Here is a 24,081-nt window from a genome sequence, read left to right on the forward strand (position 1 = left end):
GGAAAGCCTTAAGCCTCATATTGATACCCTCGCTCTGGCCAGAGCCGAGGCTGATAAGACTCAGTTGGCTCGACTTTTATCGGAGCAACCTTTAAGAAAAAGATCTAGGTCTCCTCCATCGGCTCACTCGCACCAGGTCCCTCTTTCGAGCGGAGCCATAGATCGATTCTCACGGTCCTCCAGGTTATCTGACCATGATTTGCAAAGGGTAGTGAGTAGACTTCTCATGTCTGAGGCGCTGGCCCAAATGCTTCATAGCCCGACTCATCAGTCAGTGGCTATTTCTGTCCCTCAATGTTCCTCCTCCGACCTTTGAGCCCGGAGCCGGGGCTCATCGGAGCCATGACTGTCTGTGCGTCGGATCCGATACCTTCCCTTTCGCTCTGCCTGCTCCGATCTCCTCTTTGAGGGATCTCGGCGCCGAGCTTCGCCGGGTTCGACGGGTGAGTGGCATCGGACCCTTGTCCGACCCCGCTCTCCCTCTCGGTGCTTCGGCGCTGGTGAGTTCGGCTCCGACATCGGCCTCTGAGCCTTCCCTGTCGGTGCCGGGGGGGCTCCTGGTCTCTTCGGAGCGGGGACCTCTGGCCTTGCCCAATAGGGATGCCTTCAAGGTTATGCGGAGCGTGCTAGAACCAGAGTCTGCCCCACAGTCTGCTCCGTCAGCCCCTCCATCATCAGTGCCTGCAGTGATTTCTACCCACGCCCTTGCTTTAGACCGCAGAGAGCCAACTCCTCAAGTTTCCCCATTGGGAATTTCCTCCTCTTCCGAGGCCTCTCCTGACCCGGTAGGAGAACCCCCTAGGAAGAGGCAGTGCAAGAGGAAGCACATCGACTCCCCTGAGTCTATCACCTCTGACACTGACTTAGAGGAATCTGAAGGTTCCCCTCGATCCCCCTCTGAGGATGTCTCCTTTGCTGACATCCTTGAGATCCTGAAACAGAGGGGGAACTGGCCAGCCCTTAACCCTTCAGAGGATGAGTCAGTGTACCTTGAGGCGTTCAGCTCTCGCCCTTCTTCTCTTGGGTGTCCCCTCCTTTTTGACCCCCTTATGGAAGTGGTGGCAAGGAAGGCCTGGACGGCTCCTGATTCAGAGGAACCCACCCCGAGGAGGCCATCTAAATTTATTACTGCCCCTAGAGATAAAGATTTTTATCTAAAGCCGTCTCCATCGATGCCATGGTGGTGGCCACAGCCACTAAGAAGGAGTTAGCCGATCCTTCGGTACCTGTCCATCCTCCTAATAAGGAATCTAGGACCATGGACAGGTACGGTAACCGGATGTTTTCATCAGCGACCTTTTCAATGCGGTCGCTGAGCTATTTATGTCACTTCACTCGTCTCCAGAGAGATTTACTCAAGAATATGAGTGAAGAGGTAAAGGATCCAACAGCTGAGGGGTTCCAAGACGGAATGAACTCCCAGTTGGCAACCCTGAACTCCATTGTTAACTCCTCCATGCGGCTTATCTCATATGCTGTGGATGGGGCGAGTAGATCCGCAGGCACAGGCGTTGCCCTACGGCGTCACGCCTGGATGCGGCTGTTCAACTTTTTGGACCCTTTCAAGGCGTCCTTCACCAATTCCCCCTTTGATGAATCATCCTTGTTTGGTCCTCAGGTGAAGGATACATTGATTAGGTGCGAGGTGGAAGGTAAGACTCTCTCTGCCGTGGGAGTCCGTTTTTCTACCCCTTCTAGGCCTTATCCCAAAGGTCAGAGGGGAGGAAAGATGTGGTTCCGCAAACAAAGCCAGGGAGTCTCATCTGATGCACAAGGTCGATTCCCCTCTAGAGGCAGAGGGGGGAATAATAATAGACTCCGCCCTAGAGGCAGAGGAGGTCCACAAAACCAGGGTAGCAGAGAAACTTTCTCTGATGAACCCTTTCAGCATCCCTGAGCTGCTGCCTGGCTGTCCACCTTCGGAGGCAGTCGGGGAAAAATTATCTCTGTACCCAAAAGCCTGCCTTTCCTTTGCACAAGACAAATGGGTACAGTCGATCATATCCAAGGGTTACAAAATTTCCTTTATTCACATTCCATCCCAACCCAAAGGATCCCTTCCAGACGTTCCACCCAGTCTAAGGGAACAAGTATCACTAGAAATTTCAAGGCTGCTATCAAAAAGAGCTATGCAATCAGTCCCAGCAGACCAACAAGGATCCGGAATCTACTCCAAATTCTTTTTGGTACCAAAAAAAACAGGGGACTGGAGACCCATACTGGATCTCAGCAACTGAAATAAGTATGTCAGAAAAACAAAATTACGGATGGTCACGCTACAGTCCATTCTACCCTTCTTGGGTCAGGACAATTGGATGTGCTCGATAGATCTTCAGGATGCGTACTACCATATAAAGATGAACAGACGCCCCAGGAGATTTCTCCGCTTCAGGCTGGGAGCCAGTCACTATCAATTCAGCGCCCTGCCCTTTGGTCTCACTACAGCCCCCCCGAGTGTTTACCAAATGCATGGCAGTGGTCGCGGCTCACTTGAGACGTCAAGGATTCCAGGTGTTTCCATATTTAGACGACTGGCTCCTTACTGCCACCACCAGACATCAACTACTTCTGTCCAGAGACTTCACTATCCAAACTTGCCAAGCTCTAGGCATTTCAATAAATTTCGAAAAATCTGCCTTGTCATCTTGTCAATCTATAGGTGCCACATTAAACACACTCAATCTTTCAGCCAGACTCACAGAGCAGAGAGTGTCAGACATCCGCTAGGACTCAGGGCAGCAGCTATCCCCCTTCGCCCCTTAGCTCGCTTCCACATGAGGATCCTCCAATGGATGCTGTTTACTCAATGGTCCTTGCAACAGCCCGATGTCCCACACCATATTGTTGACTCAATCATGCAAGAATCAACTGTCTTGGTGGATCACATCACCTCAGCTTCTCCAAGAAAGACCCTTCACCCCCCCCCCCCCAGTCGCCACGTTGACAACAGATGCCTCCCTGATCGGGTGGGCGGGGCATTATCAGGGCAGGACAGTCCAGGGCACGTGGCAACCTTTCGAGTGCCACTTGCACATAAATGTCTTAGAGATGAGAGCAGTGCTTTTAGCGTTGCAAGCCCTTCACGACTCTCTTCCCACAGGGACTATTGCAATTCAGACGGACAACATGTCCGTAGTGTGGTACATCAACAAACAAAGCGGAACCAGATCATACCCCTTATGTTGAGAGGCACTCAGACTTTGGCAATGGTCGATCTCTTTTCAGCGTTTTCTGGTAGCAACGCACATTCCCAGGAAATCCAATGTGATTGCAGACAAGTTGAGCAGGGCAATTCTCATGCCCCACGAGTGGTCTCTGAAGAAATCAGTACTGGAAGAAGTGTTCCAACGATGGGGCCAGCCTTGCTGCAATCATTTTGCTACTCCCCAAAACAGCAAGTGTCACGACTTCTTCACTCTCTTCCCATTACCAGGCCATCCCACCAGAGACGCTCTAGTCCACGATTGGCCCCGGGGACTTCTGTATGCCTTTCCCCCCTTTCCACTGATAACTCAACTAATTCAGAAAGCCATCACCTTGAGAGTGACAGTGATCCTCATTGCCCCTTACTGGCCTCGACAGATATGGTTTCCGTTCCTTCATCGTTACCTTTTGGAGCAGCCTTGGCATCTGGACCCACTGCCAGATCTGTTGACCCACCAATCGGGCCAGCTGCACCAGTCTCTTCATTCTCTCAACCTCACAGCATGGTTTCTCCGGTTCCGACCCTAGCCAGGCTTCCCTTAATATCTCGCTCGGTCCGAGATATCTTGATAGCCTCTCATAAATCTTCTACCCGGAAGATTTATAATAGCAAATGGAAATGCTTCTCCTTTTGGGCAACATCAAAAAATATAGATCCTTTCACTGCACCTATCCAGTCTATTCTGGACTTTCTAGCAGAACTCTTTCATTTAGGCTCTTCTTCATCTACCATTAGAGTTCAGTTGGCTGCTATATCTAATTATCATGTAGGTGTATCTGAGTCTAGCATCATGGCTCACAAGCTCTGCAAAACCTTTTTAAGGGGTGTTTTTCTTCTCAAACCTCCAATCAAACATACCCCGCCTCAATGGGACTTGAACTTGGTTCTGGCATCCTTAATCCTTCCAGCTTTCGAATCAGCGGCTTCATGTTCCCTGAAGTTGCTTTCATGGAAGACACTTTTTCTAGTAGCCATAACTTCAGCGAGAAGGATATCTGAATTCCATGCTCTGTGCAGTCGCCCTCCTTACTTAGTGTTTCACAAAGATAGGGTATCCCTCCATACTAATCCTTCCTTTTTACCTAAGGTTTTCTCTCAAACAAACCTAAACCAAACAATTGATCTTCCCGTCTTTTTCCCTAACTATTCCAACAGGTCGGAACAAAAGCTACATTTTCTGGATGTTCACCACCAACTTAGATATTATTTAGACAGAACTAAACAATTCAGGAAATCTGATTAGCTTTTTCTATCATATGCAGAAGGAAAATCGGGCCTTCCAGTTACTAAAGTTTCCCTTTCTAGATGGCTCACCTCTACAATTACATTCATCTATGAGATCAGACATCAAAAACTACCTTCAAGACCTAGAGCTCATTCAACTAGGGCATTAGCTACATCCGTAGCTTTTCAGGACAGGCTGCCAATAGATTCCGTTTGTGCAGCAGCCACTTGGGCTTCTCCTCATACCTTCATTTCACATTACAAATTGGACATGGTCTCCAGAAACTGTGCCAACTTTGGCTCCACTGTTCTCAAGAGTCTGTTCCCATAGGCCACCCGGGATAAGGTGCTAGGGACGCGGTCCCATCCAGCAAGAATGAAGGGGAGATAGACAACTTAACATTAAGAAGTTATGTACCTACCATAACGTTCCATGTTAGTTGTCTTCTTCTCGTCTTCTTTCTTGCATCTCACCCTCCTTCCCCCAAGCCTGGACAGACCGATAGGAATTCATTTTGTGATCTTCCTCTGGAAGAGTTTCATTCCCACACGTTCTACCACCTGTATTTCCCCTTTTGTTAGGTCTGGGATACCTTACACTCTGGTTTTTATAGAGGTGGGTTACCCTTCTCCATACTATGGAGACTAGAATTGCTTGGTCTAGCTATCAAACGAGATCGGAGTATTTACCGCCTAGCATTGTGGGATATAGGGGAGCCTCGAGCCGGTGGAATTAGCTCTCGAGCTTTAGTATTGGCAGAGTCGGAGCCGAGGATCAGCTCCGAACCCATCCAGCAAGAAAGAAGGCGAGAAGAAGACAACTAACATGGAACGTTATGGTAGGTACATAACTTCTTATTTTTTTCACTGTTTCATTGTGACAGTTTATACTACTGACCAAATTTCCCTTAGTAGTATAAATACTACCTGTTACCCTCGTGGGAGTAATGTGGTCAACAAAGGGTAAATAAAAAAAAATAAATTAATACAATAAAAACTTAACTGTTCATCATAGTGGTCACTTCCACAGTTGCTTTAGCTAGATGGGTTATATCCTGCCAATGATATAACAGCCGATCAGCTTCCAAAGCTTCAGAGCACCTTACATATACCCAAACTGTCAAGCAGCTCCAGCTGAGCTGCCCAAAAGACAAGTTTGGGATTAAAGTCCTTCAGAGATTTACTGCTGCCAAAGAGTATGCTCCTCTGTGGCTTACTAGGTTTGACTGTCTGCTTCTGCTTTCCTTTGCTGGGCAGATAAGTTCCCTTTTTGGAAAAAAACTTTCATTTTTGTGTTGCTTTATTATTTTTACCTTTCAGGAAAGTTATTTTAAAGTTAGGAGTGTTTTGTTTTAATGGACTGTCTGGAGACTAACACATTTTTATAAGGAGCACTCGTTTTTTCTGTCCGTTTAAAAGTAGTGTAAAATAAATGAAAACAGTTTTTCTGTGGAGAAATTGTATTTATTTTTCTTTTGTACAGCTGACATTTTTTTAAAGTGCATTTAGCTGTGTTTTTTTTTCTGTCAAAAAAGTATTTTTGGTGGACTAGTTGTGTTTACCAGAAATTGCTACATCTTCCCTGGGAAAGAGGCCCCATTTTCGGCTTGGCCATGGATCAGTACGTCTTCCAGCCATAAAAATAAAAGTAAAGTAAACAGCTTTTACCTCCCCAGCAGGCTAGTAATTTGCCTCAGCTGCAGGTGTTTGACTCTGCTGTGGCCATTTGTTTTACCTCAAGACCCCTTATCTTTTCCCTGGATCCTTCTGATATAGTACCTATCACCACTATGGACCATGGGGTTAGCCACATCTCTGCGGCTGTTGGGGTCCCCTCAGTGGACAAGGGAGAGCCACTCTTGTCATTTCCGTGAGAGGGAACAAAGAAGGTTTATCCATTGTGTCAGAATGCTGTGCCCATTCCTGGGAAGCATATGTGGCCATTAGTAACTTGATTGGCCCCATTTTTCTATCAAAAAGAAACGGAAAAGCAAGCCTGTATCTACCCCTCCTCAAATTTCTTTGGATAGGAGTGGTTTACCAGATCTGACTCCAGGTTTAATTCAGGCTTTTGATCCCTTGTTGTAAAGTAGCTTCTGTTGGAAGAAAGAGGGATTCCTGTTTTCCTGAAGAGATTCAGGATTCTGAACCTGAATAAGAAGATGCAGGAATGGATGCTGGGTTTTTTCCTCCGATTACTGATTCAGACTCAGAGGAGAGCTCAATTTCTGATTCTCCCTGTGAGGGTTTCTCTTCCTATGAGATTATTGCTGGAATGTGCTTACATTTTCAGTGAGTGAACACTGAGGTTTCTCAGTCTCTTAGAAAATACTCTGAGTTGTTACAAGAGGCTTTTCCAGAACCTACACCCATTCCTCCTGCTTAGAGAATGTGTGTTACTGCCTAAAAAGGCAGAATGTATAAAACCTGACCCAGCAGCTATAGCTTTAGTTGATCCCACTGCTGTTAAGCACTTAGTTAATTCCAGTCATACTCTTTCTGATAACGATGGAAAATTATTGATACAGATGGGAAAAGTATATATTTATGCAATTTTTATTTTCAGAATTTTGAATGGTCAAGTTCTGTGTTAAAGCTTGCTCTGACAAATTGTGAAAGTATGAGGAGTGTTTTATCTGCAATTTTTTTTTGAGAAAAAAAAATCTTTAACTCCGTTTCCGATGTTGTACAGGTCACTACTCATTGTTTGCAGTGTGTGTGTATGACTCAGTTGATACTTCTTTCAGGGCTTTGACCACTGGTACTGTTTTAATGAGATTTGCATGGTTGCATTCTCAGAGCCTTCCAGATGAGGATAAAAATGTGATTTTAAATTCTCCCTTTGATACAGAATTAGTATTTGCCCCCTCTGCTGCAGAGGTAATCAAAAAGTGTGATGAAAGGGGCAAGGTGATCCAGGAAATCTTTACAATATTTCAGCCCTCCTTTCCAAATTATTGAAGGGATTTTTTTCTCCTTTTCCATTTTTGGCACAAAACAGAATAAGCTGTTTCATCAGAATTCCGGTAAACTGACATTTAAGAAGGAATGACAGTGGAGTTCCAAAAACAAGTCTCTAACCTCCCAAAATGACAGTCCAGTATATCTGAATGACTATTCAAGAGACTTTGTAACCCTCCCCCACCTTGCCACCATTTTTCTTCCAGAAAGTCTTAATCTCCATTTCCTGTTTGGCAACAGATTGGTTCAGTCGTCAAGGTTACAGATGGCAGTGGGAGTAAGTTCCTCCTTTTCAGGGGAGGTCATTCCTCATCCTCCAGATTAGACTCTCTTATTTCTGCCTGTTTTTCATCACATGCTGTCCCAATGACTGATAGATCCAGTTCCTCCCTCCCAAGTTGGGAAGGGATTTTATTCAAGGATGTTCCTAGTGCCAAAGAAAAAACGATGCTTGGAGACCAGTTCAGTATTTTTCTTTTCTAACCCTGTTTGTATTAATGCCCTAATTCAAAATGGTCTCACTTTGCAACCTGTTACCCTCTTCCTCTTTCAAGTTTCCTGGTAACACTAGACTTAAAAGATGCTCATCTTCACATCCCTCTTCACCCAGACATTTATTAAGGTTGTGTATATCTGGATCACATTCAGTTCTCTCCCTTAACCTGTGGGCTATCCACTGTACCAAGAGTGTTCACAAAGTGTGTAGCTCAAGTTATAGCTGATTGCAGGCTACAGGGTATTCACTTGATGTTCTTCGTGTTTCAGCGTTGCAGTTGTCACATTTGGGTCATCTGCCTGCAGGTGGCCCTCAGTCGGCCTAACTACCAGAGTCTTTGGATTTCTGTGTCGGATGCTGTCACTTCTTCCCTGACGTCAGGTCATCAGGGGAATAAAATGTGCAGCTGATGCCATTACATCAGTCTTTCTTGCCGTGCAGTGCCGGAAGCAGAAGCAGTTCGCAAGTGCCAGTCGGCCATCTCCTGAAATTTTCATTTTCAAGTTTCAGATCTGAAGTCTTCAAAAAAGATAAGTACCCCGTTGGGGATCCTTTTTCTTGCTCCAACCGATGTCAGTAAAAGTTAACAATTGTCTTATCTGTGGAAAGCAAATACCTCATAGAGATTTTCATTCTTAGTGCATCCCCTGTTTTCCCAGACCACGACGTCCCTCGCTGTAGATTTTGTGGCTATTTTTGCAGCCAATTACATTCGTACTCTATCTCGGTACTCGAAAATGGCTTCGCTAAGCCATCCGACTACCGATCTTCTGAAAAAAAAAACGTAAGGATAAAGACAGAGACAGACCGCATAGGTCCAGAACTGCAGATGACACTTTTGTTAAGCTAGTCGCCAGTCTGCCGGTACTCAGAGGCGCTTTCACAGCCCCTGATACCCGCTACTTCAGATTCACAGGCCGCTACTGAGACTCATTCGGAGTCCAGTATGCCGCGCAATGCTTTTCGACTATGGAACCTGCGTTTGTCTTTACCTTGAATGGGTCCGGAGCCGCTGTGCAGGCACACCGGCTTCTGAGGGTGTATTCAGGCCTACAGACATTCATATTAAACTGATGCTATCGTTTCCATCCAGAAGTACCGAATTCCTCAGGTCAAAAACTCGCACTACGCTTAGAAAACCAACAACCAAACCGCAGACTCAAGCCCATATGCCTAAAAGATAAATGCTTAGAATGGCTGAAGACCTTATTACCTTAATTAGGGGAAGCCAGCCTTCCCCCTCTAAGAGTCCTAGAACTGATTTTCTTTCTGATTCTTCTGATCAGGAATCTGATATCTCTGCTCAGTCTGATTACCTGGATTTGCCCTTATCTACTTATGAGGATTATGATGCAGAGGATTCCATTCCCTCTGCTTTCCCTCCAGAAGATTTTTCTTTCAGTGAAACCTTGCATACTCTTAGCATTTCCGCTGGGAAAGACAGGATTATTCTTAGTCCAAAAAGAGACTTGGGAAATTTTTACTCCTGCCTCAACACAGGCCTTTGGCTATCCCTCCTGTTCTAGACATTGTAGATGATGCTTTCTTGGAATCTAGCCTTACCCCAGACACTTTACCTCCAGCTCCCAAAAAACCTGACCGGTACTACAAGTACCTGACTCTCACAAGTTCCTCTTCAAGAATACTTCTGCGGACCCAGAGATCATTTCCCAAGGACCAAAAGGCATTAAGGCTACAGCTGCCAAAAATCCTACCCCTTCTGATAGAGATTCTAGAGCCTTAGACAGATGGGGTAAGATGGTATACACTTCTGCTACTTTGGCCATTAGGGCTTTAAATTGCCAGTTTCATATGTTAGTGTCAGCAGCATATTATGGGACTATTTAAACAGAAAATGATAATGATTCCTGACTGTGCTGAACACAGACTTGCAAGATTTAATGCATTTTGCAGAACATGTTGGTAAACATACTTTGCAATGTGGTTTTGACGCTTTAGGAGCATCTTGCAGGGCTGCTGTCACTGGGTCTGTACTTAGAAGGCATGTTTGGCTTAAGGAACAAAAGTTGCCAGATTATGTTAAAGCTAAATTACTGGATGCTCCCTTAAACCAAGACCGCCTTTTTGGCAACAAAGCAGAAGTCCTCAAAAGGATGGAGGAAAAAGCTAAATCTATGCAAACTGTTAAAGATTTCCTACAAGTACAGCCTCCCAGCCTACAACCCTGAACCTTGCAGCCTGGCTTATTCTTGGAGCTCTCCTCCAGCATTCCTCAGTAAGCAGGTGCTGGATGTCACTCTGGAGGCAAGGAGGCCTAGTACTAGACAAGCCTATGTTGAAAAGTGGGAAAATATACTGTTCCTGGAGCCAGGCTCAGGAGATGGGCACAGCGGTTCCCAGCTCACCTCATATCCTCGAGTACTTAGCAGAAATGCTCCACAAGGGCCTATCCTTCTCGTCAATTAAAATTCACATAGAAGAATTTCCTGACTGTTGTGGCTATGTGGCACACCTCATCACTAAGGGCTTTTCATCCAAATCAAAGGAGGTCATTGTCCCATTGTACTCATCCCTCATTAGACCCATTATAGAGTCTTCCCTTTTCCCACCCTTCTCTGAAGCATTCAGTCACAAGAGGTGCTTGGGACTTTGCTTGGGGATCAGTTGTAAGAAGGATAAAAGTGCAGGGGTGTGAGACACCAAGAACAGATCCAAGCACATGTGTATCTCAGAGATGCTTGCCCTGATCGAGATACCCCACTCTCTGAACTATCTTTGGCCCCCCGGACCTCTTCAGAGTGGTTTCGGACAGTACCACAGCCATGTGATAAATCAGCAAGCAAGGGGGAACCAGGTCATTCTCCTGCTGCATACTAGTCATGTTAGCTTGGGATATAGCATCACAGCATGATCTCACTCTACAGGCATCCTACATTCCGTCAGAATAAAACTGTGTGGCAGATAAGCTGAGCAGGACCAAGATGAACAGTCATGAATGGAAACTAGATCAGGGGGTCTTCCAACATTTGTTCTGTCTGTGGGGAGTTCCTCAAGTAGACATTTTGCTTCCTCTTTTAATAATCAACTGGCAAGTTTCTCTTCCAGGATTGTATGCAGGAAGGTCTTGAAGTCAGATGCCTTTTCTTTTCTTTGGAAAGGAACATTTCTGTACACTTTTCCACCCTTTCCACTAATATCCAGGGTACTTATGAAGATTCAGAAAGAATCCCTAAGATCATTTTGGTGACTCCCTTATGGCCTAGGCAACTGTGGTTCTCCTTTCTTCTAGAAATGGCCGGGGAATTTTCCACAAGCTTTCTTGCAGTCTGGATCCACTCCCACAAAAACAGGGGTGTTTGATACACTTCGAGATCAATCATTTTCAGTTGACTACCTGGATGGTAAGGTCTTAATTCCTTTTAGACACCTTTTTACTAAGGATGTGCAGCAGGTAGTAATCGAGGCAGGAAAACCTGCTAGTAGGAGATCGTATATTAATGAATGGAAAAGGTTTTCTAGTTGGTACCAACAACATAACCAGCACCCATGCAAGGCTAGTTCTCTGGTTTTAGAATATCAGTGTGAGTTACTGTCCTGTGGCCTTTTCTATTCCTCTGTCAAGGTTCATTTATTGGCCATTTCAACATGTCTGCTTATCGATCCTTTAATTTCAAGACAATCTCATGTCAAAATGCTCTTGAAGGGGGTTTTGCATGAGAGGCCACCAAGTAAACCATTGGCCACTCCCCTGGATCTTACTTTTATGTTTGAGAAGTTGACAGTCTCCATCTGAATGAGCTAATCTAGCTGACTTAAGATTCTTAACAAGGAAAACAGTTTTACTAATTGCTCTGACCTCTGTAAGAAGGGTGTCCAAGTTGCAAGCAACCCTACCTCATTTTCCTTAAAGACAGGGTTTCTTTAAGAGATACTCCTTCTTTTTTGACCTAAAGAAGTATCCAAGTTTGCTTTAAGACAAGCTATCCATCTCCATGATTTCTTTGCTGAATCTGAAAATAAGGGATAAAGGATATTCCTTAACTTGGATGTCCACAGACAAGTCTGGTGCAATCTTGGTAGAACTACATATCTCAGATCTTTGGATCAATTGTGTATTTTTTGTAAATGTAAGAAGGGACTACCTGTATCAAAACAGACTATCCCGAAGTGGTTATCTAAGGCTATTAACTTTTGTTATACTCATCCTAGCAAATCAGTTCCAGGCATGGGCAAGGCCATCTCTACAAGGACCTTGGCTTCATTTATGGATTTTTGGAAAGGATTGGATTCTAGAAATATTCTAGTATCTTCTGCTTGATTCTCTGTACTTACTTTTACAAAGCACTATAAGCTTAATTCCTTCTATAGTTGTAGATCAAGCTTTGCGAGGACCATCCTCCAGGGGTTCCTGGACTGTTTCCCTTCCATCTCCCAAATGTAGTTAGCTATGGTAATCTACCCCATATACCAACGGCTACTGCTACGTTGATCAATATGGTGTACATAGAACAGTTGTGTAAGCTGAATTTACCATAATAGTAGATAGTCTAATGACCACTGTGGCGGTAGCTGCTCCCTCTCTTCACCCCCTTTTGTTTTTTGGTGCGTTTCTTATGTCAGAGTGTAGACTTTTATATTTTCTTGTTCCTAGTATAGTCCTTTTAAGGCTTCACCTCCCTCTTTCTGCTGGCAGGAAGACCTCTGAAGGGCTTTGCGTCTGAATTTGTCTTTCAGTCAGCTCAGCTAAAGTTGCTTAACAGTTTTGAGCGTGTGGAAGGTACTCTAAAGCTTTGTAAGTTGGCCAGATATTATATCCTTGCAGAATATAACCTATATTGCTAAGGCTACTGCAGCAGTGATCATTTGCGCATCTACTGTTATGGTAAGTTCAGCTTGTACAACTGTAATTTCTTCTTTCTAGGTTACAATTGATTCACCAAAAGCATTTATACTGAATGTAGTTTTGTAGGGAGGAAAAAAAAAATGACTTTTGTTAGTCTTTGAGATTGCACCCCCCCAGCACCACCACCACCACTGTTATGTGACCTTGGGGGATGGTTTATATAAGTTGGAAGAGGTGCAGCTTGGCTCCTCCATGTGGGGGGTGCAGAGAGTTTTGTCCCCCTGCAAAAAAAGCTTTTTGATGAAGTTGCTGCAGGTGACTTCCAGTAATATTTTTCTGTGGAACTGCATTCATTATAAACGCCTTCAAAGACTCAACACATTTCCTTCCTTTCTTTGGCAGGGAAGAGTCCTGTATGCCTTTTCATGTTTCTTTTTAGTTCCTGCTTGTAAAATTCTGAGCAGAACGACGAAAACTACTTGTTATCCGTGAGTGACTGAGATTAGTGAGGTTTCAGACTGTCAGATCTCGAGCAGCAAAGAAAGCTATCCCAGTACAAGACAAAGGAGTCATTTGGATGTCCTGACAGTCAGCTTCAGAACTGAGCATGGCTATTTATTTTAGATGTCTTGTCTTTGCCAGATCTTTAACAGAAACCAATGAAGTGAGTGAAGCTGCCAGAAAGCATATGACTTCTCAGATATATTCTCTGTAGCAGAAGGAGGCGTCTGCTACCTCTCTGGGTCATTTTGCAGGTGTTCCTGACCTATTTCGGGTGCATGTCTGACTTGGATCTTTTTCTTTTTCAGTAATCCTGGTGCATTTTTCACCTTTTCAATTTACTACCTCTTGCAGAAAGTAGAACTATGCCTGGTGCCATCTTGTCAAGCAGCTGCTTAGGAGGGTTCTTAATATTCACCTGTTTATGAAGAATGCTTATCTTCATGTGCCTTATTGACTGGCTTTCCAGACCCCCCCCCCCCCTCTAATTTGGAGTTCTGGCAGCTCTAAAGTTTATCAAGTGGAAGATTCTGTACTCTGTAGCTTTTATCTCTGCTCATAGGCTGTCAGACTTGCAGACTCTTTTTTTGTAGGTGACATTTCTCCTGAACATGAACTCAGAATTATCCCTAAACCAGTCTGTTCAGATTTCAGTTTTCTTCTCAGGGGCAGAATCCATGGGTAAAGAGACCATTATATCCTCAATGTATACAGTTCGCTCTTTTGTTTTTTTTTTCCACTTGGTTCAAGTTTTATCTAAAAAGGATGAATGAGTTTTCAAAGGCAAACCATCTTCCTGTTCTGATTCAGTCAAAAATTATTTTGCTTCAGGTACGCCTACCCTGTGCAAGCTAACTTGTAGCTGTATTGTTTGTTTCCATCGGGTGGATAACTGCCCGTTACCAACAAAGGTCACTGTAAAAAAAGGGTGTGACTGCTTGGTATCCTTTTTTCAAGAATGTTTCCATTACAAGATATTGTGATCTGTCTGCTTGTCAGTTTACACTTTTTCTAGGCTTTATAGTTTGGGCCTTGATACCAAGTGTCATGGCTTCTGTGGCACCTTTAGCTTCAGAGGTTTTCCTTCTGAGCTATTTGTTGCCGTTATTCTTTTTTTCCCACCTCCTGTCTGCCAGGGAGGTTTGCATTTTACATGCTTGAAAATTTATCCCAAATTCACTTTATGCACAAGACCTTCAAAGCCTGATACAGCAGGTATGTACTCATCATATCACTTGTATGTCTGTAACAAGGCTGTCTGAAGGGAATGTTTATTACCATTAAAACCATGCCTTTGTAACTGGCTGACCACTACATTCGTCGTTAATTAACAGCATTTCGACTAAGTTAGGCATGTGTTTTATTTAGTATGCTTGTTTGTTTGCATTGTTCCGGTGTGATTGCTCAGTGTATAGGGATCAGGCTTAGAATCACAGAGTCTAAATTTAACCTTCCTGGCTTAAGTGCTGATGTCATCATATTCTCAGCACAGAGCTAGAGAGTTGAAAAATTGCATCAAGTTAGTCATACTAGTTCTGGAAATCCTACCAGTTATGTAATGCAAGAGGACCTTCTAGCATATAAGATAAGGTAGTTGGTATAGTCCATTACTTTACCTTGTCCCAGTCTATTTTAACCTCTCAAAAGTAATCGAACAAATGAGGTAATAGAAACAGTTTATGGGAAGAGCAGCAACACAGTTTTCATCTTGCTTGGCTGCTGTTGTCTTCAGCCATATGGTGGTTTCTTTTACCCCAATTCCCACATATCAGAAAAATTCTAGAATCTGTAAAGTTTCATTATGTGCACTCATGTTATTGTAAGAATAACCAAATGCATGTCTGTATCTGCTGTCTTTTTCATCTGTTCTTCCTTTACTGGTGTAGCTTCAGGAGGATTTTATTACACCCCTCCCTCTAAACCTAAATGTAACACCGTTGCCAGTATTAGCTTTTGCAACACAAATGTTTAACCCAAAAGCATGTGAACTTTTGGTACCTTCAGTGAAAACCCAAAAGCATGTGAACTTTTGGTACCTTCAGTGAAAACTCATCAGTTATGGAATAGGGATGTTCTCTGGAGTATCTGTAATTTACAGTGATTGTTTTATTCTCTAGATTTAATTTCATGCCTATTTGAACTAAGCACGTTTTAAAATATTTTCTGGTATGTTCATTTAAAATTTAAGGCAACAGATCTTTTTTTCTTATTGGAGTAACCCCTATTACATTCTGAGATTTCATTTCTGTTTGCATTTTTTCTTTGCAATGTCCTACCAGTATACATCTGTCACACATTATACCATTGGTTTTAATGTATATTTTGCTTTATAAACCTGAGTTTGTTTGGCTTGTTTTCAATAAGTATTTTTTTTTATTTAAATTATAGCAAGGAGCTGGCACAGCTGAGAAATTTGACTATGTAAGTATATTGTGACATAAATCTTCCTTGTTATAAGCAATCGTAGTTTTTATTAAATTCAACTTCTTATGTCTGTTTATCACTGTTGTAGGTGATGCAGTTCATGAATAAGTTGGCTGGGAATGAATATATTGGTTTCAACAATGCTACGTAAGTTATATTTCCTCTAATGTATGTTGGGAGTGAGCAATGACATATAAAATGTAAAGGCGTAGAGATGAAGTGCATTTGCCAGAATGGACATTTGATTGAAATTCCTTGTTTCAAGTTGGTTTGAGCAAGTGTAATAAAGATGCATGTTTTTTTATTCATGTTGCTTCACTTCTATACCATCCATACAGATGACATCATCTATTGCACGTCAGTATGTTATCAAGGTTTGGTTCAATTTGTCTTGTGGGTATAGAGAAGTATTTTCTTCAAGCAACCTGTCTTCAAAGGTGAAATGTGTTTTTGATTAAATGTCCAGAGGGTTAGAGATTCAGTCAACAATCCTTTGATTTTATTGACTTCTCCCAGAATATAAGGTTGTTTTATTGTGCTAAACCTGAATAAAGACAGGTTTCATTGCAGACACTGATATTCATTTGTACATATTGCTGTATTTTGAGCTCTTCAGTGAATTTGATTTTTACCATTGTGAATTCCATGGCATAAATTTAATCTTTCAGAAACTAAAACAGAAGGATACTTTTGGGATGCTTTTTAAGGAAGACAAAGCTATTTTGCCAGGAAAATAATTTGATAACTGGTTTAGTGTTGAGGTCACTGACACTCCTGATACTGTACCGCCATTGCTGCACTAAATATGTGATGCCAGTCACACTGGGATTGGGAGGACCTGAACCTTTGCATTGAAATTCACTTTTCTAAAATGTGAGATGGTATACATTAAGGACAGGAAATTGATGGATGCTTTACATTTGCCCAACAGTAGTGAGAAAAAAAAACATATTGAAGTTATTATAAGCAGCTCTATAATAATATATTTTTGGTTAAGAGCATATATTAAGACAGCAGATATTTATTTTTGACAACTAGTATTTGCATGGGTTGAAGAACCTAAGCAGACACTGATAATAATGATGTGGGAATCAAATTCAGATTGCTGCAAGCATATTGTTACGTTTTCAGCTTTCATCATTCGGTTGTATGCTGCCTACAGGTTTGTATTGTAACTCATTCACTCCAGAGCAGCCCAGGACTACTGACTGGTTACTTCTGCCATAGGATCAGTAGTGCTGCCTGAGCTCATTTTCAGAGAATCAATTTCTAATACCACACAGTAAACAGATGTTTGTAACTTTTCATCCATAACCGCTGGACTAAAATATAAATGTGAAAGTTCCTTCAGCAGCAAGAGAGCTTTGCAATGGTGTAAATACTGATATAGTAAATCTAAGTCAGGATTTAATATGTGGTAAGGAATACTGATGTTATGCATGTTTTTTTGCATATTTGGTAAAAAAAAAATCACATTATCTCAGTGAACATACAATGTAGACCCTTAAATCTGTAATTACTTTGTGTTTGTGTGAATGTCAGCTTTAAAGTGATACCTTCACCAGTATTATGTAATGTTCCTTTACTGAGATATTCACAAAATATAATGAATGTCATATTTCTCATAATCTGGCAATTAAAGCATAATATGTCATTACTTGTAATAAACAGAGACTATGTATCGGTGTACAAGTGTGGATCGATGACCATTTCAAAATGATCCATCATGTGTGCTGTCCCCATGTTCCCTTGCAAAGATATGGGCATAATAATTAGAATATAATAACTTCCGTAATGTGACAAATGAGCTAAGTATTAGACTTCTCCCCTTGTTATAGATAGCATGATTATTTTTTTTTTTCAGAAATCTGTCAGCAATAGATTTCACCAATGACCTTGGCTTACGTCTTTGCACAGCTGTTGATGGAAATATGACAACAATATTAATTTCCATACTCCAACAAGTAAAAAAAAAAAAAAAAAAAAAACTATATCTGTCCATGTGAGCTACTTACATTTCAAGTCATTACATGAAGTTGTACGTTTTGATAGTGGCTTTCGAGATGATACTTTACCTATCATTTTCCCATATTTCCTAACAGATTAATTCACCAAAATATGAAAAAATATCATAATGTTATAAACAAACTGTCATATACATGTTTACAGAATACAGTTTACAGTTTGTTTGTCATGAGGTCTTACTCAGCATGTTGAAGTGTTTCCTACCAGAGTTGTTCACAAAAGTATTAATTTCATAACCTAAGCAATAAATTGTTATAGCTGTATATGTATGCAGTGTACAGATGTTCATCGTGTTTCACTGTTGCAGTCATGACTGTAGGGTTCTCCCCTGCCGGTAGGCAGTCCTCGGTCGGCCAGAATCCCAAAGTCTGGGTCCGGCGTCGGTTGTTCAGCCATGCTCCCTGACGTCAGAGCGCCAGGAGTACAAAGCTGACAGCCGATGCCATGTTCTCCAGTCTTTCTTGCCATGCGGTGATAGCAGTTCGCATTTTCTGGTCAGCTGACTCCTGACAATTTTTGCTAAACGTACTTTAGTCCGAAGACTTTCTTCTCCTACTCAAAGCTAAGTACCCCGTTGGGGAAACTTTTTTCTTGCTCCAGTCCGATGTCAGAAAAAGTTAATAATTGTATTTCATGTGGGAAGCAAATACCTCATAAGGATTTTCATTCTTACTGTGTTCCTTGCTTAGGCCCTGACCCACGACGTAGCTAGTTGTCGGTTTTGTGCTAGATTCAATCAACGTACGATTAAATGAAGGTACGATTTTGCATTTCATTACTTCGGTAGGCGCTTTAATTACAAAATGTCATCTGATTCGGTTTTGCTACCGGAGTTCACAAACGACGCAAGGATAAAGACAGGCCTCTGAGGTCCAAATCGGACAATATTGTACAAGCAGGGCCAGCTTCAGGTACGGCCGTCGTCAGTGAGGCGCTTTTGCAGCCCCTGTCATCGGCCATTTCGGAACCGATGGCCGAAACAGACTCCCACGAGGAGCCAACTAGGCCTTTGAATATTTCTGTTGCAGGACCTTCGGACAATGCTCCTTCGTATGGGTCTGGAGCCGCTGTGCAGGTACCGGCTTCCGAAGGGGTTTTCAGGCCTACTCTGCTTCTAATAAAGGCAAAGCCAAAGACAAAGGCAATGACTCCTTCCAAATAAAAGACTACAGCTCAGGCCTCTTCTGATCTGGCACCCAATCTCAGAAACAGTTACTTAAGATGGCGGAGGATTTACTTACTATGATTAGGGGTTCACATCCCCCTCCAGATAAAAGGCCAAGGTAGGAAGTGTATTATGACTCCTCTGATCAGGCTTCTGTTTCTTCAGTTTCTTCTGACCAGGAATATTCTTTTCCCCCTTATGGGGATTCTGATGCTGAGGAATCCATTCCTTCAGCTTCTCCCCCTGAGGATTTCTCTTTTGGGGAAACTTTACATGAAATGAGGGAACATTTTCACTGGGAAGGACAGGAGTACTCGGAATCTAAGAAAAGAGTTAGGGATTTTCTTCTTCTTCCCCAACATAGACCCCTGGCTATCCCTCCTATTTTGGATATTGTGGATGATGCTTTTTCGGAGGCTAACTTAACTCCGGACACTTCCTCCAGCTCCAGTTGAGCCAGACATGTTATAGGGTTCCTGATTCCCACCAGTTTTTATACAAGAATCCTACTGCTGATCCTGAAACCATTTCTCAGGGTCCTAAGGGGGTTAAGGCCGCTACTGCAAAAAAAAACCATTCCCACTGAGAAGGATTCCAGATCTTTAGAAAGATGGGGCAAAAAAGTGTACACTTTTGCTACTTTATCTATTAGGGCTTTAAACTGTCAATTTCATGTGCTGAAATACCAGCAATTTCTTCTGTCTGTTTTGAAACAAAAGATAACTTCCATTTCTGCCTGTGCAGATGATAAGGAATTACATGACTTAATGCATGCCACTGAACAAGTTGTGAAGCATTGTTTACACTGTGGATTTGATGCCTTGGAGGCTTCTTGTAGGGCTGCTCCCTCTGGTACAGTCATTAGAAGGCATGCTTAGTTAAAGGAACAAAACTTGCCAGATCAAGTAAATGCTAAGTTATTGGATGCTCCTGTTGAGCATAATGTTTTGTTTGGACCTAAGGCTGAAGAGGTGATAAAGAAGATGGAGGACAAGGCAAAATCCATGCAAACGGTTAAAGATTTCTTACAAGTACAGCCACCCAGATTTAATAGGAATTGGCCTACAAAAAATTGGTCCTTTCCCAATTCAGACAGGCCTCAGAGGGGTAGATACAGACGCTCCCGAGGAAGGCCTCAAACGCAAGCCTCTTATAGACCAAGACAGTGGACTGCTTCCACCACTAGGAGAGGAGAGGACAGGTCGCAAGCTCATAGAAAACAGGCTCAATTACTCCTTCTGTGGGGCTGCAGGAACTTCTTGCCTGGAAGCCCCTCTCGGAGGAAAACTTTCTCTTTTTCATCTAAATTGGACTCATATAACCCAAGACAAGTGGGTTCTGGATGTGGTTTCAAGAGGTTACAAATTCCATTTTCATACCCTACCAAGACCAAGCGGATGGCCGGATCTTCCAAAACATCAATGATTAGAGGCCTTAAACCAGGTGGAAGCTCTCTTGGCTATGAAAGCCATAGAACTGGTTCCACTTTCAGAGATGGGACAAGGTTTTTACTCAAGGCTCTTTCTAGTCCCCAGAAAGCAAAATTTATGGAGACCCATTCTGGATCTGTCAGTCTTGAACACTTTTCTCGAGATACCAAAATTCAAGATGCTTACTCTTCAGCAGCTGCTTCCAGTGCTGATCAAAAATGCATGGATGGTAACTTTGGATTTAAAGGAGGCATATTTACACATTCCCATCAGGCAGGAATGCAGAAAATACCTCGGGTTCAGGGCCGGATCGAGGCACTATCAATTCTCTGTGCTGCCCTTTGGACTGTCTACTGCGCCCAGGTTCTTCACCAAATGCCTGGCTCCAGTAGTAACTTATTGCAGACTCAAGGGAATTCAAATTTACCCTTATCTGGACGATTGTCTAATTCATGCAGACAGCAAGGATGTCTTACTCCAGCATCTAGAATTTGTTCAGAACCTTCTCAAGTTCCTGGGATTCTCTGTAAACATAAAAAAGTCAAATTTGACACCCTCTCAACAGATACCTTTTCTGGGTGCTCTTCTAAACACCACAACTCAGATGGCATTTCTGACATCCGAAAAACAATTACAGCTGGCTTCAACTTTCAAAACCTTGGCAACTTTAACTCAGCTTTCTGCAAGGAAATTCCTGCAGGCTTTGGGTTACATGGCCTCCTGCATCCTTCTCGTACCATATGCAAGACTACATATGAGGAAAATTCAGTGGTACCTAAAAAGTGTATGGTCTCAGCATTGCCACAGTTTAGACATACAGATCACCGTCCTGCCTTGTCTCCAAAAGGAATTCCTTTGGTGGTCCAAGGCATGTACTCTAAACATAGGAAAACCCTTCAGTCTGCCTCCAGCCACTCAGATACTAACCACGGATGCTTCAGATTATGCATGGGGAGCCCATTTTCAGGGTATCTGTCTGCAGGGCCTTTGGACAAAGGATCAGAAGCTCCTGCATATCAATTTAAAGGAAATGTTAGCCGCACAGAACGCTCTATTGGCTTTCAGTAATCTTCTTCAACCAGGACAGCTACTGATACGGACAGACAACACCACAGTTATGTGGTACATAAACAAGCAAGGGGGATCTCATTCCTATCCCTTTTGCAGACTAGCCATGAATCTATGGAACACTGCTCTAGCTTGCAAACTGGACCTTCAAGCTCAGTTTCTACCAGGGAAGCAAAACTTCCTGGCAGACAGTCTGAGCAGAAACCTGTCGGATCCACACAAATGGATGCTGAACACCAAAATATTCAGGATGATTACTGCAGTCTGGGGATGTCCTCACATAGACCTCTTTGCATCCCACCTCAATCATCAACTACAGATTTTTTGCACCAGGACTTTCCACGAACTAGCTTGGAAAGTGGATGCTCTATCATTCAGTTGGAGAAACCTCTCTGGGTATGCCTTCCCGCCTCTACCTCTTCTTCCACGGGTGTTATTAAAGATCAAACAGGACAAGCCCAAGATGATAATTTTGCTGGCCCCAAATTGGCCTCGACAATTTTGGTACCCAACTCTCAAAAACCTTTGTCTGGAGCACCCTTGGGTATTACCACAGACACCGAACCTTCTGTCCCAGCACCAGGGTCAGGTTCTGCCCTCCCATGTCAAAACTCTCAGCCTGGCGGCCTGGTTAATCCAGGGTCTTTGATTCATTCTCTCCTACCCAAGCAGGTTATGGATGTCATTTTAGAAGCCAGACGTCCCAGCACTAGAAAATCTTATGCAGGAAAATGGAAAAGATTTTGCTCCTGGATGCAGGCTCAGGATTCAGATCCTCTTATTCCTAACATTCCTCTGATTTTACTTTACCTGACAGACCTCTTACATAAGGGTCTCTCTTTCTCTTCCATAAAGATCCATGCTTCTGCTATTTCTGCTCATTATAATACAGACCCTCCTATCTTTTCCCATCAGCTCATGAGACAGTTTCTCAGAGGAGCTAAGAACTTAAGGCCCCTTAGATCTCCTCCCATTCCTGCTTGGGATCTCAACTATGTTTTGGAAAAACTCACCTTACCTCCTTTTGAGCCTGCTGCCACTTCTGACATCAAGTTTTTATCTTGGAAGACAGCCATTCTGTTAGCTCTGACCTCTGCTAGGAGAGTTTCGGAGTTGCAAGCTCTCATGGCTGTGGAACCTTATATTATTTTTCATCAAGACAGGGTGTCTTTAAGGACTAATCCTACTTTCATGCCTAAGGTGGTTTCCAAAGTGGCTTTAAATCAAACTATTCACTTGCCAACTTTTTTCCCCAGACCTCAAAATAAGGGGGAAAGGATCTTGCATTCCTTGGATGTACACAGACAACTACGTTTTTACCTAGACAGAACCAAGGACATCAGGAAATCAGAGCAATTGTTTGTTTCTTATGCTTCAAGTTCCCAAGGTAAAGCCATTTCACAACAGACCATTTCTAAATGGATTGCTCATGGAATCAGATTTTGTTATTCTCACCATGGAAAACAAATCCCAGGGAGTATAAGGACTCACTCTACCAGAGCTGCTGCCACTTCAGCTGCCTTCCTCGGGGGAGTTACTACCAAAGACATTTTGGAAGCTGCAACTTTGAGTTCAGTGCATACTTTTTCCAAGGACTACAATCTACCTCTCTACTCTAAGTCTAGGGCAGGCTTTGCTTCTGCTGTCTTGCAGGGCCTTTTAGCCGCCCCCTCTTCTTTATAACCTCCTCCCTTTTATTCTGCTTTGGGATTCAACCCTACAGTCATGACTGCAACAGTGAAACATGATGAACATAGTACAGTTGTGTACACTTACCATAAATGTAGATGTTCGAGTGTCTTCACTGTTGCAGTCTGGGTTTCCCTCCCTCCTGTCCCGTCTTATTATTTTTTTGTGTGGTTCCCTTCTTCACCCTTCTTTTGAGGTGTATTTGCAAAGGGTATGGGATCTTACTCATTTTGGAGCACCTGACATCTGGGGCAAGAAAAACTGGAGAACATGGCGTCGGCTGTCAGCTTTGTACTCCTGGCGCTCTGACGTCAGGGAGCATGGCTGAACAACCGACGCCGGACCCAGACTTTGGGATTCTGGCCGACCGAGGACTGCCTGCCGGCAGGGGAGAACCCTACAGTCATGACTGCAACAGTGAAGACACTCAAACATCTACATTTATGGTAAGTGTACACAACTGTACTTTCTACGTCTTTCACCATGTTGTAAGTATTGATGCCATCTAAAAAAAAGAAGCTTTACTCAGCATGTTGACATGTTTGAGTGCATAGTCCTACAAGTATTTATCCTACTAGCCTTAATGATGCACTACTCCATATTATACATTTGATGTTATGAAATTCGATGCTATGAGTTTTAGATGTTTTGGGTTTTAGATGTTGTGGTCTCTATGTTTTGAATTTAGATGTTATGAGTTTTAGATGTTTTGAAGTGTAACATGTATATGTATATGTATATATATATATAAGTGTAAAGGTTAACAAATTGGAGAATAAGAACAACATAAAATGTAGAAGGGGCAGGGATTAAAGTGGAAATATGATTTTTCTTTGAATTGCAGCTTAGACTACAACCCCAGCATTTTGTGTTTGTCAAGGGTAGATCATGGGGGGCAGCACAGGCTTGTCTACAGCATTCATGCAGTCCACATGGACAGAATTGCAAATACACAACCCCCACCCCACATAAAGCCCTTGCATTAATATGCGTGGTTCTGAAGTCTTTTAAGTGTAAAACTCAAATGTCTGTCAGTATTTAGTGGGAAGTCCTCATCTTTTCACCATAAAAATGCAAACCTTACAAGGA

At 42.9% G+C, this 24,081-nt stretch overlaps 1 protein-coding gene across 4 annotated transcripts in view; it reads left to right on the top strand.

Moving 5' to 3' along the window:
- The window catches only part of GLS (glutaminase), a 1,896,678-nt gene that overhangs the window by 392,303 nt on the left and 1,480,294 nt on the right, over nucleotides 1–24,081 (top strand). For all 4 annotated transcript variants that reach the window (XM_044075192.1, XM_044075191.1, XM_044075190.1 and 1 more), the window contains exons 8-9: nucleotides 15,580–15,612; nucleotides 15,704–15,762. In XM_044075192.1, the coding sequence (XP_043931127.1) occupies nucleotides 15,580–15,612; nucleotides 15,704–15,762 (92 nt within the window). The remainder of the gene's footprint in view (nucleotides 1–15,579; nucleotides 15,613–15,703; nucleotides 15,763–24,081) is intronic.

The sequence above is a fragment of the Protopterus annectens genome, chromosome 6.part0 (genome assembly GCF_019279795.1).
Source record: "Protopterus annectens isolate FY-2018-M chromosome 6.part0, PAN1.0, whole genome shotgun sequence".
In the NCBI taxonomy this organism is placed as follows: Eukaryota; Metazoa; Chordata; order Ceratodontiformes; family Protopteridae; genus Protopterus; species Protopterus annectens.